Source organism: Cetorhinus maximus, chromosome 27 (genome assembly GCF_964194155.1).
Source record: "Cetorhinus maximus chromosome 27, sCetMax3.hap1.1, whole genome shotgun sequence".
In the NCBI taxonomy this organism is placed as follows: domain Eukaryota; kingdom Metazoa; phylum Chordata; class Chondrichthyes; order Lamniformes; family Cetorhinidae; genus Cetorhinus; species Cetorhinus maximus.
This window is the reverse complement of record NC_135905.1, coordinates 17,599,669-17,617,497: the sequence shown is the minus strand read 5'-3', so window position 1 is coordinate 17,617,497 and position 17,829 is coordinate 17,599,669. Positions and strand designations below refer to the sequence as shown.

The following is a 17,829-nucleotide window of genomic DNA, read 5'->3' as shown; positions in this document are numbered from 1 at the left end:
TGTCCATAATTTAGCAATGAGTGGGCCAAATGAATGTAAAATATCTGTAAAATTGGAATTTGAATGCCATGCTAGATATCCTGAAGTTTTCAGACCACCATTGGATCCCCTACCCTAGAAGTTTAACTCGTTTTACACTGTACTTTGGCAACTCTGCAGAAATTGGGAATTGAAATATTTGAGCCTGTTCTGTTGCAGAATGGCAGAGCCCCTTTAAGAAGCAGTAATTCTGTCAGCTTATTTCACAACATAATATTCTGTTTACACCAGGAGGTAACATTTAGATTGAATCAGGTTGCTCTGAATTAAGCCAAATCTTTAGGCAATCACACTCGGCTCTGCCTGCAGTTAGTTCACGGTTTGAAATTACCAGCCTGACACCACGGTGTTTTACCCAAGGCAAAAAGTTGCCAGAGATCTTAATCTAGCTGCTCACAAAAGAGAGACTGCAAATGCACTGAGTTGTGACCAACTTTAAACTGTTACTGGAAGGGGAGGATGTTTACTTCAGCTTGGAGCTGGAGCAAGCCGCCTCTGAAACCTGTAGAGCAGATTCCAAATGTAGTCTGAACAGAACTGAACATTGGTGTTTAATACAACAGTTATACCTGCATGTTTTGCATTGATGCCAGGAAACAATGCAAAGATGTGCAGTGTAACTCTGTGTCAGTTACCAAAATTTAATTTAGGTAAGTGATGTGAAATCAACTTGTATCACATTTTTCCCTTTGACCTTATGTTGGCTGCACCATAATGGAAACTGGTGCCAGTTAATCACATAATCAGGCCTCCATTGTACTCGTTAAATATAGGTTTTAACATTTTTAATTTTACACTGTTTGTGAATATTAAAATATAGCCAATGTTTGGAAACCGTTGAACACAGCTCTGCACCAATGTGTACAGTGCTCCACTTTCCTTTACTGGAGGATGATGAGGAGGTTGGCATATAACTTGAATCAGCCAGCTCTGCATCACTATGAGAAGATAGAAATCTCCAACTCCATTCCTCTAAACATCTACTGATTTCAAACCGCACAACTGTACAGCAGATTACATTTATATGGCATCTTTAATGTAGAAAATGTCCCAAGATGATTCACTGCGGCATGAGGAAACTAGAGAAGATGATATCAGGGAGTGTGACCAAAAGCATCATCAAAGAAGTGTTTCTTAGAGGGTTTTAATGTAGGAGAGAGGGACATGGAGAAACAGAGGGGTTCAAAGTGGGAATTCCAGAGATTGGAAGCAAGCTGGCTGAAAGAACAGCTGCTAATTTTGGAGCGTAAGGGGAGAGCACAAAGATACACAGGGGAATGGACTGGCAGGAATGCATGGTTTGGAAGGGAATTGAGGAGCAGGAAGAGATTACAGAGTTCAGGACAAGTGAGGATTTCAATACAAGGTTGAGAATTTTAAATTTTAGCACATGGATATTGCAATAGTAAGGAAAGACAGAGCTGGTGGATGAGCAGGGATTGTTGTGGGTGAGGAACTGGGCAGCAGAGTTATTGATAAGCTGAAAGTTTTGTAGGTTGGCAGGCTGGCTGGCAAAGATAACATTAAAGAAATCAAGTCAGGAGGTAACAAAGTCTTGAATGAGCCTTTCAGTGGATGATGGGATGTCAGGTATCAATCCCAAATTGCATCACTCTAATCAAGAACCAGTCTCAAACCACTATGCAAGCACTGGTAGCAAATCAGCACTTTTTAAGCAGTTACCAACCTCAAATTGCACTGCATTAAGCAGATCCACATCACTTGAAACATGTAACAACCATAAACCTCAATTCACTAAACAGATACTGTTTTCAAACTGTGGCCTATACTCCAACTGATGTACTTAGATCTTCATAATCTGTTGAGGGTAAATATCTAGGATGAAAACTCCTATGTCATTTTTAACTTGACATTAGTTGTGAACTTTATTACTTTGCTTTCCGTTTTAGTTGGACTGCACAGTGCAACTTGTTTTCGTTTACACCTATTTATTGATGAACCGCAAACATTTCCTGCTTTAGTGGGAATGATTCCAATTGCTTGACTGATAAACAGTTGTTGGATACTGTAAATCCAGTAGGAACAAAACACATGCACGCAATATAAACAGCCTAGTCCAGACCCTGCTTACAAATAGTTCATGAAATCAAGGGGGAAAGAAAGGACAGTGAGTGGTGAGATTCAGATTTTCTTTAAATTAATATGAGCAGATGTGAAATGTTGACTATTTGACAATTAGAAATGGCAGCAGTGGGGGATGGAATCAAAGAGAGGTCAAACGTACAGATCACATTTCCTTTCTTACATTCTTCAGCTGCTCTGACAATCAGCTTGAATTAGTGTCAGTTCAGCTATGATGCTTTTTGCCCTTTGTCTTTCACTGTGGTACTAGATTGCTTCCCTAGATACTCATTAAAGCCCATTATATCATTACTTGGCTTGGTTTCAGTATGGACCCCAGTAACGTTAGCACACTCCATAGTTTTGTCAAGATAATTTTCTTTCATTACAACATAATTTTGATATTTCAGTAAGATCACATAGCTGGTTCCACAAATTGGCAAACACAATAATTACTTTGGACGTTTCCTGGCCCATCCTCAATGTACATGCTGCATTTCAAAGGGAAGTCAGAGGATCCACATATTGAAATCTAGGTCCTCGACACTTCGGATTGCGCCTGAACTAGTAAACTTTTTCTGCAAAGGAAGCCAGAATGCCAGGTGAACAAAAACTACTCCAGGTCCACGATTGTATGTTGTAATCTTTCATATTAAGAACATCAAACACATGGGGAAGAGCCGCAATTTAAGCAAACAACTTAGAAAGCTTGAGATATACTTCTGACTTCTTTCATTTCCTTTTCCCTGAACAGTGAGTAGGCGTGGTCCCCAAGCAGAGCTGTATTTTAGCTTGTAGAAATTGATATCTGTTTCAAGAGGGGCTTCTTCCCTGTATTTACAGCAAATACAACCACACATCTTAGTGACATTTAAAGAAAAGCTTGCATGTTTACACTGCAGTCTTGGTCCAGGGGATTTGGGCGTTTTGCAAACAGGATTGTTGACAATACGGAGAGGCAGCTGGGAGCTGATATTCACACAACTAGAAAGCAAGCAGAGTGGCAGTTGGCATGAATGAGAGTAAAACATGGAAAAATGAAATACGAAAACAAAAGCTGCACCTAATTTCTCAAACTGTGGTGCACATTTCTCTGCGTAACTCAACCTAATTAAATAAAGACCAAAGTTAAGTTTGCCAAAATCCTGTTGGGTATAGGATCCACATATTGAAATCTAGGTCCTCGACACTTCAGATTGCGCCTGTACTAGTAAACTTTTTCTGCAAAGGAAGCCAGAATGCCAGGTGAACAGGAAACTACTCCGGGCCCACGCTTGCTGCTGATGTGAGTGGGGAAAAGTCAGCATGAGTCTGAAGCGTCTTTTCCTGTTTCATGCTTACCCTATTGTTTCTAGTGCTCAGATTGCAGATCCTAAACCTATTGTTAGAGTCAGGATTCTGAGCAAAAGTCAAGTGTTTTGAGGCTTAATTCTTCCTTAACGCCTAATTCTTGTTTGTTCTTTCAAACATTCAGAATGCCCTGGTCTACACCTTTGCTGCCACAGAACCCCACACAGTCATCACCATCTCAGATGCCTACACCCATCGCCCAACTCCTTTGCAGGGTCCAATGGTTCTTCACACCACAATTAGATTTTAAGATCCATACCCTTACTTTCAGATCCCTCTGTAGCCTCACCCTCTACCCTGCCTCTGCCACCTTCCACTTAGGTGATCTGTGATACCAGTTTGTTCCTTGTTTCACACACTCTTCACTCTACCTTCATACTCTATTTATCCTGCACAAAGGATAGAAGCAGTCTGCAACTCTCTCTTCCCAAAAGCTGTTGAGCATAGGCCAATTTGAAAATTTCAAAACTGAGATTGATACATTTTTGTTAGCAGGGAGTTTAAGAGATACAGAACCATGATGGATAGATGGAGTTAAAATGGGGATCAGCCATGATTTAATTGAATGGCAGAATGGCCTGGAGAGGCTGAATGGCCTACTGCTGTCACAGCATTTCCATATTTCTATCACCAGATGCTCTTTCAATCAATTCCTGCCTTATTGAGAATCTCCACCTAAACCTCCTAGCCTTGCCACTTCTAGAACTTTCTATCAGAACCATTCAAATGCCTCCAAAAAGCCATTCTGTCCTACTGTGCTGAGCTCCCCTCCCCCTGCCCCAACATAAATTCTCAGTCCTTTATTATTATCTTCCCTTCAGCTTTTATTTTTTTTTGCCTAAAATGGACTGGGACAGCTTGTTATATGTGAAGTGTACTATTGAAATGCAAGTTGTTGTTGAGGAAATGTTCAGGATTACTACCTGCCTGTTTTGGATTGGACAGTCAACTGTTTGCATAGCTGTCTGAAAAAGTTTAAGATCAAAAATTGTTGGAAGGTCCTTTTTAAAATCAAAATTATATTTTTTCACATGTTCCTGCACACTGTGATGGTTTTTAATTGTTGAGGTTTATAATTAATTCTTAGCAGCTGCAGCAAAGAACTCACTCCCCGGTCCTCCCCAGTACTGCGTACCACCTGAGTTGGGACATGGCATCCTGTGCCTTAGGGTAGTAAGAGCATCGGTGTACCTACTGTACCCCACACAATGAGTTTGTGTTCAAAGCTGAGCTTCCAGAGTGAGGAGAGAGCATATTACAGACAAGCTGCAGAGAGGGAAGCAACTCAGCCCATCGTACCTGTGCTGGTACTTATTAGAGATGACTCCTCTAATCTTGTTTCTCAGCCCTTTCCTCACTTTCTTTAATCTTTTTCTCCTTCACGTGAAGCACAGCATAGAGGCAATGTGCTTCTTTCCTAAACGATCGAGGATTAATGGTCAGTCCAGGTTGCTCTTTTACTCTTGGTTACACAGCACCATTGGCAGAGACCTAGCAGCAGATTAGCAGCCTGTATCTTCCACTCACCTCTTTTGTGTTGAGACAGTATGCTAAAAGAGGGAGCAAAATAACTCCAAACCTAGAAATTAAAAAGAAGCAAGCGTAAACATTAGAACATGCCAAATTTAATGCCTAGAGACTGGAGGACAATGACGCCAATAAACATGAGTGCAGAATGGAAACAAGCAAGGCTGAATTTTTGCCACAGAGGTGGGACCCAGAAGGAAACAACAGTTTGGACCAGCATTCCTACTGCCCAGTTTTTACTGGTTTTTTTTCGTTCTGGGAAACAGGAATTAGGTTTTTTCGGGTCACAGATCCATCATCTGGGGGAAACACACGGGGAGGATTTTCCCCTTGTCGGGCAGGCACGGTGGGTGGGCCTGGGGGCGGCCGCAAAACGGTCTGCCACCCACAATCGGTCCCTGACTGCGATTTCATGCTGGCTGGCCAATAAACGGCCAGCTGGCGGGAGACGTGCGCTGATAACCTCAGCGCTGTCTGGCTGGGGGCAGGAGGAGCGCGAGCACTGAAGAGTGCGCATGCACGTGGATGCGCTCAGTGAAAGCTCCCTGAAGGCACAGAGCTGCCTCAGGGAGCCGAAGATTTTTAATGTTAAAGATAAAGATTTCAAAAATAAGGAAGACGTGCCCCCTCATGTGACTCTGTCACATGAGCAGGGACATGTTAGAAATGAGTTTTAAAAAATTATTATTTTTTTTTAAAAATCGCTGTTCAAAACCTCATCCTGCCCGTGGATGAGGTTTCGCAAAACATGCAAAGGCTGCTCGGTCTACTTACCTGCCCACCAACTGTAAGGTTGGACGGGCAGGGAAAATTTCACTTTAATTAATTGGTTAATGGGCTTAACAGCTCCCATAATTGTCGGGCGCGCTGCTGACTCCCGCGCGCACTGAAATATCGCACGAGTGTGCAATGACATCGGGACGCTTGCCCGACATCATCATGTGCTATTTCACGCTCGTGCATGTCGGGCGTGTGTCTACACACCGAGCTGAAAAACCTGCCCATGGGATTTTCAAATGGGTGAGCCCCTCATTGATATGGAGACAGGTTTCCTATCCAATGAAGGGTGGGGGAATGAATTTCAAAGCTGGAGAGCCAACTAGCGGCCTTCTGACTTCAGAGAAGCACCCAGCTGTAATACAAGGTAAATAACCTAGAGGGCGCTTAAACAAGAAGGTACACTTTCAGCCACGTGTTCAAAACTTTAATTAAAAAAAACGGGAAAAAAACAGCCAGGTCACCACTGTGGGAAGGGAGGGGCGGGGAGTCCCTCAGGGTGGTCTTTTGCTGTACCCCACCCAGTCAGACAGCAGCATTGCCTCTAGCCCTGCCAGGGACACCGGCACCCCAGCATGCCACTGGGTGCCTGCCAGGCTGTTGATCTGTCACGTCAGGAAATGACTGGAAAATCCCAGTCAGCCTCCTAAACTTACCTTCAACGAGGCTCTTAATGCACCTGATTGCCTACCCGCCTCATGGGGGTGGGCTGCCTTCCCAGGCTCCAAACTCAGCTCTTGCGAAATGTCCAGCGCCGGGAAGACGTCTTGCAACTGCCACGACAGCAGTGCCAGCATTTTCACCCCCCCACCCCCAACACCACCACACACACACAAATTCATTCCTGCCTTCAGGGGCGGGGAGGACCAATAGATTTTTGTAACATAATGGTATCAAGGGATTTAGAGCAAAGGCAGGAAAATGGAGTTGAGTTACAAATCAACCATGATCTCATTGAATGGCAGAGCAGGCTTGAGGGGCTGAATGGCCTAATTCTGTTCCTTACATTTCTATCTTGTAACCAGTTCACTTGGACACTTCCTGGTGGTTGGTTATGAGCAACTCGGAGTGGACTGGGAGCAAGTTGACCATACACACTCTCTGCCCTGATGGTTCTTGTCTCAGCGAGAGCAGGACAAGAATGTTTGTTAAATAGTGGGCAGCTTTGAGAAGAGTAAAACCATGGCCAATTAAGAAAATCAGTTTCCAAAAACACATTGTGAATAAATAGTTCCTGTCAAGGGCTCTTGAAGCGAAACAACAATATTTAATCCTATCTACATGTTGCCAAAGGGATTGGTAAGCTGTAGTCAACTTTCTGATGGGATCATAGAGAGGGAATTTATGTCCGATTTATAGTAAAATAAAATTGCTGAAAACTAATCAGAGAAAAGTGGGCTACTAACAGTGAAGACACATTAATGAACTTCCAATAATACACTCATGTTGTGTACAAACCTTGTTCCAAGTGCAGAACTGGAGGTTATAATTCCTATTACTTATGAATACTGACTGAGGTACAGAGTTGCAGTGTACCGTTTCCAGTTACCATTATTGTACACGAGACCCTGCCCAGCTGCAGAGTTACAGTGTACAGTCTGTAACCACAGCTACTGTATGTATGTCCTTACAATATGTCAGTCCCATTCATTGTTGTTGCATAAGAACCTTTACCCTTATGGTTACCATTTCCATTTGTTGATGTTGTTCAGGAATCCTGTTCCAAGTAGATGATTACAGAGTACCATTCCTATCCACTCTTATTAAATGGAAACCCTGATTGAAGCACAGTCTTGAGCCAAGTAGAGCAGTACTTGGCAGATTGGTTATGTCTTTATTGGGATTGGACTGCATGTAGTTGGAGTGAGCTAGTCTTGATGCTAGACCAACTGCCAATGTTTTATTTTAATCTTATTCAATCTGACTTTTATTCCATTTTTGTTAGCATTTGAAGAACTGAAAAGAACAAACATTACAAAGAGATTAAATAATATGACATTTTCTATAAACTTCTACTTACATGCACCATCATCCGAGCACCACTGTTTAAAATCACTCAGGGTAGTTCTCTAGTGGCTCATCAGTTTACCTAGTGAATCAATGAGCTATGTGGATCAAGTAGATCTTGCTCTACAGAGGTTTTGTGGTGCATTGGGTGGTGTCCCTACCTCTGGGTTCAAGTCCCACCCCAGGACTTGACGGCCATGAAAGGTGCATTTGTGGTGTGGCCTAGCAGGTTGATTGTCTAACTGCAAATCCTTCCGAAACGTCTATGGCTGGCAGTAAAAATGGGAGAGTTTCCTGGTTAGCCAGAACCATGTGGTAGCTGCAGCAAAACAGCCTCCCCACGTTAAAAGACTCTTCACACAAGCTCATGCCACAGGCTTTGTGGCAAGCATCCTCCTCACTTCAAGGGACTGCTAGGAGAGAGATCTTGCTCTGATCCCTGGTCCAGTTCTGAGTTTAAAACAGAGTGTGCTGGAGTTGCTTGAGCTCAGCCAGGCCAGTTAATGGGATACTACAATTGCTCTACTAATTCTCAATGCTCCTGGGTTAGGGACAGAATACATCAAGGTCCCAAGCATTGATCAATATTCATCAATCCTGTTTTCTTTTCCCACTGGGATGTGGGTGTCACTGGTAAGGCCTCAATATTTTGCCCACCCCTTCTTGCCCTGAGATAGTGGTACTGAGATACCCTCTATCAGTTTGATATAACTGAATTGCTTGCCAGATCATTTCAGAGGGCAGTTCAAGCATGTAATGTGGGGACCTGGTCCAATGTAGGCCAGACCAAGAAAGGGCAGCTGATTTCCTTCTCTTGGTTCTGCTGATCAAGGAGCCTATTGCCAATATTAGGATCTCCCTGGCTAATTTGTCCAAAACATCGTGGAGTGTGCACTACATTTGGTCTGCCCAGGTTTTCCAGTTGCAATACAGCCTAGCCAGAGGTCCTTAAAGTGACCACTGGGGGCTGCGAATGTAAAGGAAAATTTATTTTTTTAAGCTTGCCTCAATGTCGAGCCAGGAGGAACAGAAATACTTTTGGCTTCACCCTCCCCACTTCAGAACGTACCCACAGGCCCTTGTTGTCATAATGGGACAATTTTGGGAATTCTCTGACTGATGAGCTGCGTTACAATGCCCGATTGGCGTCTGCAGTTCACCAGTTTTATGGAGGTGAGGCTCAAAATGTCCAATTTGGTATGAAGCTCGGGGCTCTGTTTTAAGATATCCACTTCACGCTTGTTCATGCCACAAAACCAATTCCTTCCTTACTGCCTTCAGGCCATAAATCACCGGAGATATAATTCATATATCCACCCAGTTCTTGCACAATATTATATTTCGTATAATAAATGTTACCCATACAAGACTTGGTTCTTCCATTAAAAATGTTTTCACTTTCGGTGTGCAGGGTATAGGGAGAATATTGAGTCTTTATGCTCATTGTGATGAAGGATGTCAGCACTGAGCATGCAGAACACAGTTACCTGCATAGTAGCTGTCATCTCCCACACTTGGTGTGATGGCCAGTAGTTGTCCAAATTATTGTCCATTTTCGTGCCCAATGAGAACTTGGTTGAGATTACAAGTACTATGAAGGGAAATCATTTATCCCAGCAGCCTAGGTTGGACTTGATCCTTCGACCCATGGTTGGAAGGGCACTGGGCTATTTAATTGCTCCACCCAGTTCACAATTTTCACAGTTCCACAGTAATTTTTTAATCACACTGACATTTAGATGACTTGGTTGAATGGTACTGTTGCTGTAGCAGTACAACATTAACAAATCCTGCCCTCAAATGAATATGGATTAGTTTAGTAGTAGATTAAAATCATAATTGACTCACGTTTCATTATTTTATACTAGATTGGAAATGAGGGAGGCTATTGGGAAATGGATGAGCAGGAACATAGTCACACAGCATTGTCTTTCTGTCTTTTACTTACACAGTAATTCCTGTTGGAATGATTGATGCAAATGCTTTAGCATTAGCACAAGCTAAAGGTGTATTCGTCAACACAATTATGCCGTTGAACTCTGAATAAGTTAAACTGTAGAAATGTTATTGGTCCATAGAGAGCAACTCATTATTTTGTCAAGCGTGCAAAATATTTGGCAGGTGGCAGAATATATCATATTGCAGAGGTACAAACATACCAACATGCTAGCACATATCAACAGGGTGCAGCAGCAGTAGTGTTAGCTACAGAAACCTCATCTCGTCCCCCGATCATCTCTTATTAAACCTTTTAAAGCAGCATAAAAAAGTGCTGACTAGTCACAGATGTGGCTACAGCAACACTGTTTCACCATATGATTTTAGTAGAAGACACCTTGCACACACTCACATTATACAGGTGAATCTACTGTGTGTTTACTTAACAAGCATCTACCGACATTGAGCAATCAAGGAAGTAAAGCAGTCACAGTGATAAAAAAGCACACTTTGCTTTTGTCCTACCATTTTAGCAATAAATACATAAAAAGGTTAGAGTTCACATGCATATGCTGTACAAATGTGAATATTAAGTTCATATGTTCACTTACCCCTTACTTATTAAATCTGGGGTACCAATGTGACCTATAAGATACAGGAAATGCTTATAGGATTTGGGGATGAATAAATGCTGTAACAGCTCTGCTTGTTGCTCTAATTTCCCAAGATGATCCCAAGAACTCAACTCCAAACAATTGCTTTTCTTACACAAGAAGTTCGAGTGGGTTTATCTGCTTATGTTTCCATGTTATGCACATGTCAAAGCATCAGGTGCTTTGGTTATGGTTCCAGTTTGTGGGGAACCTGTTTAGGAGAAATGGCAGCAAGTCATTCTTGTACAAAATCAGAAAATGCTGGTATAACTCAGCAGACTTGCAGCATCCGTGGAGAGAATAAACAGAGTTAACGGCCTGAATTTTCGCTCCTGATTTGGGAGTGCAAAGTCGAGAGAATTCCGGCTCCACAAACACGACTTGGGAGAAAGTGCCCCCAAAGTTTGGACTTTTGTTCCGGGGTGGCCAGGTTATATAGGAGTCGGGCCCACTGTACCTGGAAACAGTTCAGACATAGCATAGGTGCTGCTGGATGCCGAGGTGAGCTAGCAAATGGCTGCCTGAGTGATCCAGCACTTTGCCCTAGCTGCAAACAAAGCAATAAAACAAATAACAGCCCTCTAGCCCTCAACCCCCACACATTCCCCATGCCACCTCATGCCCTACCCATCCCCTTGGTCACTCATACCCTCAATTCCAAACCATGCCTCTCTAACAACTCCCTGTCCCCTCATGCCTTCCATGCCAACCTATGCCTCTCTACCAACTCCCCATGACCCATTATAGCCCCATGCCAACTTAGTGCCAACCCATGCCTCCCACACACCATCCTTTGCCCTTCTACCGTGCCAACTCACCCAGTATCTAGCATGGGCAGACCTCAGGACCCATGTTGGGAAAATAAAATAAAGTTCTAAGTGTCTATTGATGAATTCACTATTTACAAAAAACACGCTCATTGATAAAAAAAACCATTAACTACATTAAAATCCCTCAGCCATTTAATCCCTTATAACAACAAGCATTTGTTTTCACAGCCCCACATCAGAGACTTTATAACCACATGGAGCTGTCAATCAAACTATGAACTGACAAGCACCCCACTGTGGTGGTGATAGATTGTGAAATCAGTCATGCAGCACTAATTCTATAATTAATAATGATAACCCTCAGGCTTGTGTTGACAGACAGAGTGAAATAGCATCCAGTGACTTTCCTTAAACCTGCAGACTGTTTTTATTTTAATTTCAAGGCTTGGATATTTAAATCTCTTGACAGCCTGACAGTTCCAATGAGCTTTGACAGTTCCCTTGACAGCTCCCTTTGACAGCTCCAATGAACTTGACAGTTCCAATGAGTTATCCACTTTTTACACACATTCATGTCTACTTTGAACAATCCCAAAGGGCACTTTACCTCTCCCAAAGGGCACTGATCTCTTGCAAAGGTGTCCAGGGACTATATTCAACAGGGTACCCTGCCTCTCCAAATAATTCCTGTAAGTTTAGACCTTTTCCTGCCAGCTATAACGTGCACAAGTCCTATTTCCCACTCCCTCCTAGTGAAAATCAGTTCCCCTGTGAACTATGGATGTGCAAAGTTTGACCTGCCCCTATTGCCCCCCTCTGCGAAAATGGTGAGGACCAGGTTCAGGGGCAGGCCTTCCAATTTGAGCCTCTGGTACCATTTTCACAAAGATGTAGAGATTCTCCATCTGCACGAAAATTCAGGTCAACATTTCAGGCCTCTGGCCTTTCATCAGAACTGGACAAAGTTAGAAATTTAATGGGTTTTGAGCAAGGGCTAGGTTATTCCCTTTGGCCATTCCCTTAGGCCCTAAGACAAACTTCTATCATTCAACCTCTCCTGTGTGGCACCCTAACACAGACCTTCCTATTGTCTTTGCCCAACCCTCCCCTTGCTCAAAACCTATTACATTTCTAACTTTTCCCAGTTCTGATGGAAGGCCACAGACCTGTATGAAATGTTAACTCTATTTCTCTTCACAGTTGCTGCCTATCCTGCTGAGCATCTTCAGCATTTTGCTTTTATTTCAGATTTCCAACATGCACAGTATTCTGTTTTTCATTCTTATACAAAGTTGGAATAGGTTGCAGGGATTATGGCTGAGGATGGACCAGCTTTTTGGTTTCAGTTAAAAAACAGGTAAACACTGTAATGGGAAGAGGACATTCTGCAAAGATGAAATTGCTAACCCCAAGTGCCTTTTTGTTTGTATGAGCCTATCTTGTAATGTTTGTTTTCGGGATGTGAGTGACTTTTGCAAGGCCGCATTTGTTGCCCTTCCTGTAGATACACTAACAAGGTGGCGATGGGGCACCTTGAGTTAGTCTTCACAATGATGGTGTTTAGTATGGAATTCCATATATAGCCAAGTGAGAATAGAGTATTTCTTGGAGGGAAACTTTGATTGCGTTAGTATGTGCACCTATTCATGTGTAACAATAGATCAAAGCAATTTCAAGCTGTTTGGTACTGTTTGTTATCCAAAAGATACATGACGTATCGGTGCAGTTAAACTATGGGAAATAATGCCCTTTTTCTTTCTATGCGCTGCAAACCTCTTCTTAATGCCATGCAAACATTTTAAAGGGAGCATTACATCAAAATGACATTAAGGAGACAACCTGTGTAAGCCAACTGGAAGAGAGACTGGAGCTTTAAGAAGAGAGGTCAGGAATTTCTATTGCTGAAGGCGGTTGTTAGTGTGGGCTTGTTACTACAGTGTTTCTTACCAGGGTCACTGGAAACTAAACAACGAGTGGTTTGTTGTGATGTGGACAGGCTGGAAATGATGCTGTCTGCATCTTCTGCTGTGAATTCAGTGGAGGGTTTATATGTGGTGACATGGAAATTATGTTTGCGTTTTCATTTTCTGAGTGCTGCTGGTTGTCATGAAACTCACCCTGACAGTTTCTTACCACCAGGCAGCAGATTCTTCTTGCAACATTTTTTGTGCAAGACAGATGCTCAGCAGTTATTTTTCAGAGCCCTTTCACTCCGGACTATTCCAAGCGACAGATGCCAGGACAAGAACTGTTTCCCAGGAACATTTCTGTCACATTCCTGCCTTCAGTCCAAAGAGTGACCTTTTGTGAATAAAACAAAAGCTTTTATGGAGAAGCACAAACCTTCATCCAGAGCAGGCTCAAAGCAAATTTCAGCTCCTGTTCCTTCCCTCAAGTCAGCCTGCATTAGAAACAGAGTTCCACCCAGGCTATCTAGATGCAGACAGCAATCGCACTTGTCAGCACTGAATTCAATAATTTTAGTGAGGCAGTTCTTCTGCTAACATTAGCTCCAGCGTGGAACACCATACAGAAAAGCAAAAGCTACTTAGATTGCAAAGGAACGATGTGGTGCTATCTGTCAGATGTATCAGCTCATGTAAGTCATTGGTTTGTAAACAATTAGTTTATCCCTTTACTTGGTCAATTCAGCACTGCTGTTCTCTATCGTTAAGTTTCTTCAGCATAATTGGGTTTGAACTCATTTTCCATCAGAATTCTTTCAGTTTTGGCCTTTAAGAAAGATGACCTGTTGCTTCACCGTAGAGATTACTCCTTTTATAAAATAACATATTTTTCTCCTCTTCACAACCCCTTCATTGTTCTATGTTCTACTTTTAAGGAATTTCCCCAGCAGTCTCTCTGGTTCAGTTTGTAAATGACAGAAATGCTGTGGTGCAATTACATAGTTTGATTTGACTTCAGAAGGTGCTATGCCTGCTGCCCAGCATCATAAGCCCCTTTCCACCTGTTGGTATTAACGTGGCGAGGGGCAAGGGATAGGGCATGGAAACGCTTGCCATACTTTACAACAAGCTTAATAGAGATTGGCGCACCTTGGCATTTCTCCTCAATGGCACCGATCCAGTGAAAGAATGTTTGTATTGGCTCTAGGACCACTGATGCTCACTATAGGATATGCGACATGTCATTTTCAGCACACCTTTGGTGATACTGTTGAATATATTATTGGGAATTTTGCCCATTATACATCAGTGATCACTTGGCTTAAGAACTAATTTGTATATGGAGACAAGCACAAAAAGCAATACAACATATATGGGGGGGCAGTGGGCAGAGAGTATTACCTATCCTGACTTTTTGAAACTTAAAGTTCCCTGTGCTTCTCATTGACCTTTCATGAAACATGATTCTTGTTTTCCGCATCTTTTAACTGTCATTTTTTTGCATTGTCTTTAGCAAAATATGGCTATAACGGATATATCAGCTCAAGTAAGTCATTGGTTTGTCAACAATTAATTTATCCCTGTACCTTTTGCCTCCTGTTTGACTTATTTTTCCCCGTGTACTCCCCTTAACCCACCTACCCTGCCCGTCTATGGTTTGCTTCCATTCCCTTAGATTTATCCTTCTAGTTGGAGTGCAGTGATTACCTATTTTAGTTTTTTTTTTGCAACCACTTTGTCAATTAGACTTCAGTGATATCAGGATCAGCCATAATCAAGGTTCGCTCAGAAGAAATGGCTGATATTGATCCTTTGAATCTTAAGCCTGTTCGTTTATGTCACTGGCTTGTGCCTGAGTCGACACAAATGAGGTCAAATATCTGGGCCCTTTAGCTGAAGTACTGGCCTTTAAATTAGATTTTTTTTCTCCCCAATTCTTTAAGGTTCTGTCCAAACACAGTATGGTTACACAGGTGCTGGTCACCCTCCAGTGTTTTATTCGAGTGGTTATTATTTATCTTGACAGGGAGTATGAACATGCATGTGGGAAACAATCACATAATGTCCCCAGCTCAACATTTAAACACGTGCCCCTATCAATAACGGAAACCCAATTTGTGCCTCTCTAAACCAGAGTGTTTGGGTCGCCCACATGCCTGAAATAAGTTAACACGACAGAGACTTGGGATCAGACGCAGGACCTTCCTAGCAGTTATGCTTCAGCTACTCTCTGGAGAATTGTAATGAGGCATTGGGGAGCACAGTGGAGGGAAGTTGTAAGTGAAACATGCAGAGGAAGAGTATCTATATCAGCAGCTCCTTTCTGCCGAATCTTCAAGTGCAGATGCCAGCAGCGTCAGCAAAGCTCTGGCTCCTTTGAGCTGCCGCTTGTGGCTAGTCTTCAAGTGCTGTTCTGCCCATTGATCAAAAATAATTGCTGGACGTATTTGAAATGCCTGCTGAGCCATCCTCTGTCACTTCCACTACTCCATCCTGATTTCCAGTCTGCTCATTCTCCGAACATATTACACAAGAAGCGTAATCTTAAAGGTTCTAAAAATGATCTTTGAATGAAGCTGAAATGGAGTCCAGACAGTTACACGGGTACCTGAGAGAGAGCCACAATCCTGCAGGTAGAGCAAGTGTTTCTAATGGTGTCAGTAAAACCATGAGGAGAGCAGCATTCAGATGTTTCCATGAACATTATTGGGACCAAAGATTGGATTTACTCTCTCCTGTCTATTTGCTTTTTTGATAGCCTGTGCCTCTTTATTGCCACATTAAAAGCTGTGTGTGGTTTCTTACAGTTCTGCATTGTTGTAGTGTGAGAGCAACAATGTGGTGGTTGAGCTAAAAAGCGCAATGACATGGACTATGGTATTGTTTGAGGACTGCTCAGCAACCCCAAATATGGATAATGTTTTTAATATGCATTATCTATCATTTAGAATGCTTCATTTAGATTTCACAAGGCTATGTTCCAGGGATAGGACATTAGATGCGCACTAAAGAAACAATCCTTGTGAAAATAAGTAAAGGGTGGACTTCTATGGCCCCATCATAGGAGGGGTGGGGCCAGAAAATGTGGCAAGCCATTCAAAAGCCCATCGACTTCGGCGGGACTGGAAAAGCCCGCCCATGGGAGGTGCCGTAAAATTCCACCCATACTTAAATAGTTAAGTATTTTAGCCATTAGCTGTTCAAGTAATCAGTGCACTGTACTTTTTAGTTTAGTATTATGCTTTTTAAAAAATTAACTAATTAAATGGAACTGTTTCACTTAATAGTGTTGTGCACTGCCTCATTGTGTCAAATGTAACCATTGCCGCCATATCTAGTAATTGTTTTTCATTTAAACTTAAAGCAATAGATGGTGGAGTGTGGCAGAGTATAAGATGAATGTAATAAACAGCAGGTGGTGCTACTACTTAAGGAATAAGGCATCAGAGAACCCTGTGTTTATATATATACACACACACACACACACACACACACACAGTCTCTCACACGGGCATATGCCCTTTGACATTAGAGTAAATAGACTGCTTATTTCCTTACCTCCTATTTATTCTGGACAAGTGACAAGAACATTCTGTAGCATTTGACCCTAAGTACAGTATCAAAGATCTCAATGTACCTTTCTGAAACCTTTTTATGTTAAAATTGTTAACTCTCTAGATTGTACAAAGGAATATAACTGATGGACCCCAGATTTGAATGGACATCAGAGTGTGACCAGTTCTTATTTCACATATAGCGAATTGCAACAGTCCATCTACAACACCTATAAAGCACAACATCTAAATGATTGTAGCTGATCATATCCAGAGAGATATTCTCTAGCAATGTTTTACATCATTCCCTTTACCAGTGATGAGACAAAGGCTTTTAAACTCCAAAATTGAACGAACTGGGAAATATAAATAATGAGGCCGAGGAAGCATGGTTGCTGATAAAAATAGGAATATGTTCTCATATGTTATCTTTTCAATTGCTAACCAGTCATTGCATAACTGAGAAAAAATGCACGGCAAGCACATCATTTGCCTTACCGTGCGTAAATAGACAGCAGCCGTCTGGATCATTCTGGATCCTCAGTGAAACTGCCACCCTGCGAATTCTCAAACTAATGCTGTACATGTTTGACAACACGCAGATGAATCCAGGAGTTATCGGTGCGGGGGTTTGAATCTAAGCAGCAGCTGACGTTAGAATCAACCTCTACGGATTGCTCTAAGCTAGTTTGGGGATTTTGCTGCTGTTGTCCAAAGATTTCAGGAAGTGTCCTCATTAATGTGGAAGTGCAATATTTTTCAAAAAAGCCATTGGCTTATATTAAAAGTGAAATGAACTCAATAAGTTATTCTGACATTTTCTGATGCTTGACAATCAGTTCAGTAAGATTTGTAATAATGACCAGATGAAATGAATTAACCCTGTATAATTACCCAGTAACAGGAGAAATCTAAAACACGTTACATTTCCTCAGGTTTGGATGCTTGGTTCAGAACTCCAGTCTGTTGTAAGGATTTGATCTGAGTTTTCAACCCTCAGTGCTCAACTTCTTTTCGAATTTGCAAAGTCATTAGTGGAACATGATAAATACTGCAATAGAATTATTTTTAACAAGTCATTCATGAGGAGATGCTCATAATTAAATACGGCAAAATGTTTTCTGTAAATATTTATTTGTATTATTGTCGATCTCTCAAGCACTTTTCCAAATATTAAATTAACCCAAATAATTTGCTATTGTTCACAGGGCACTATTTATTACAA

At 42.0% G+C, this 17,829-nt stretch overlaps 1 protein-coding gene and 1 long non-coding RNA gene across 6 annotated transcripts in view; one reads left to right on the top strand and one right to left on the bottom strand.

Moving 5' to 3' along the window:
• The window catches only part of LOC144668620 (uncharacterized), a 31,610-nt gene extending 14,312 nt beyond the window's left edge, over positions 1-17,298 (bottom strand). Inside the window, exon 1 of the long non-coding RNA XR_013573525.1 lies at positions 17,103-17,298. This is a non-coding gene — a long non-coding RNA (uncharacterized LOC144668620). The remainder of the gene's footprint in view (positions 1-17,102) is intronic.
• Positions 1-17,829, top strand: part of kcnma1a (potassium large conductance calcium-activated channel, subfamily M, alpha member 1a) — a 779,423-nt gene that overhangs the window by 635,185 nt on the left and 126,409 nt on the right. The window contains exon 20 of one of the 5 annotated variants that reach the window (XM_078530809.1): positions 14,564-14,596. The exons of the other annotated variants lie outside the window; for them this stretch is intronic. Within the exon in view, the coding sequence (XP_078386935.1) occupies positions 14,564-14,596 (33 nt within the window). The remainder of the gene's footprint in view (positions 1-14,563; positions 14,597-17,829) is intronic. 5 annotated transcript variants of the gene reach the window in all.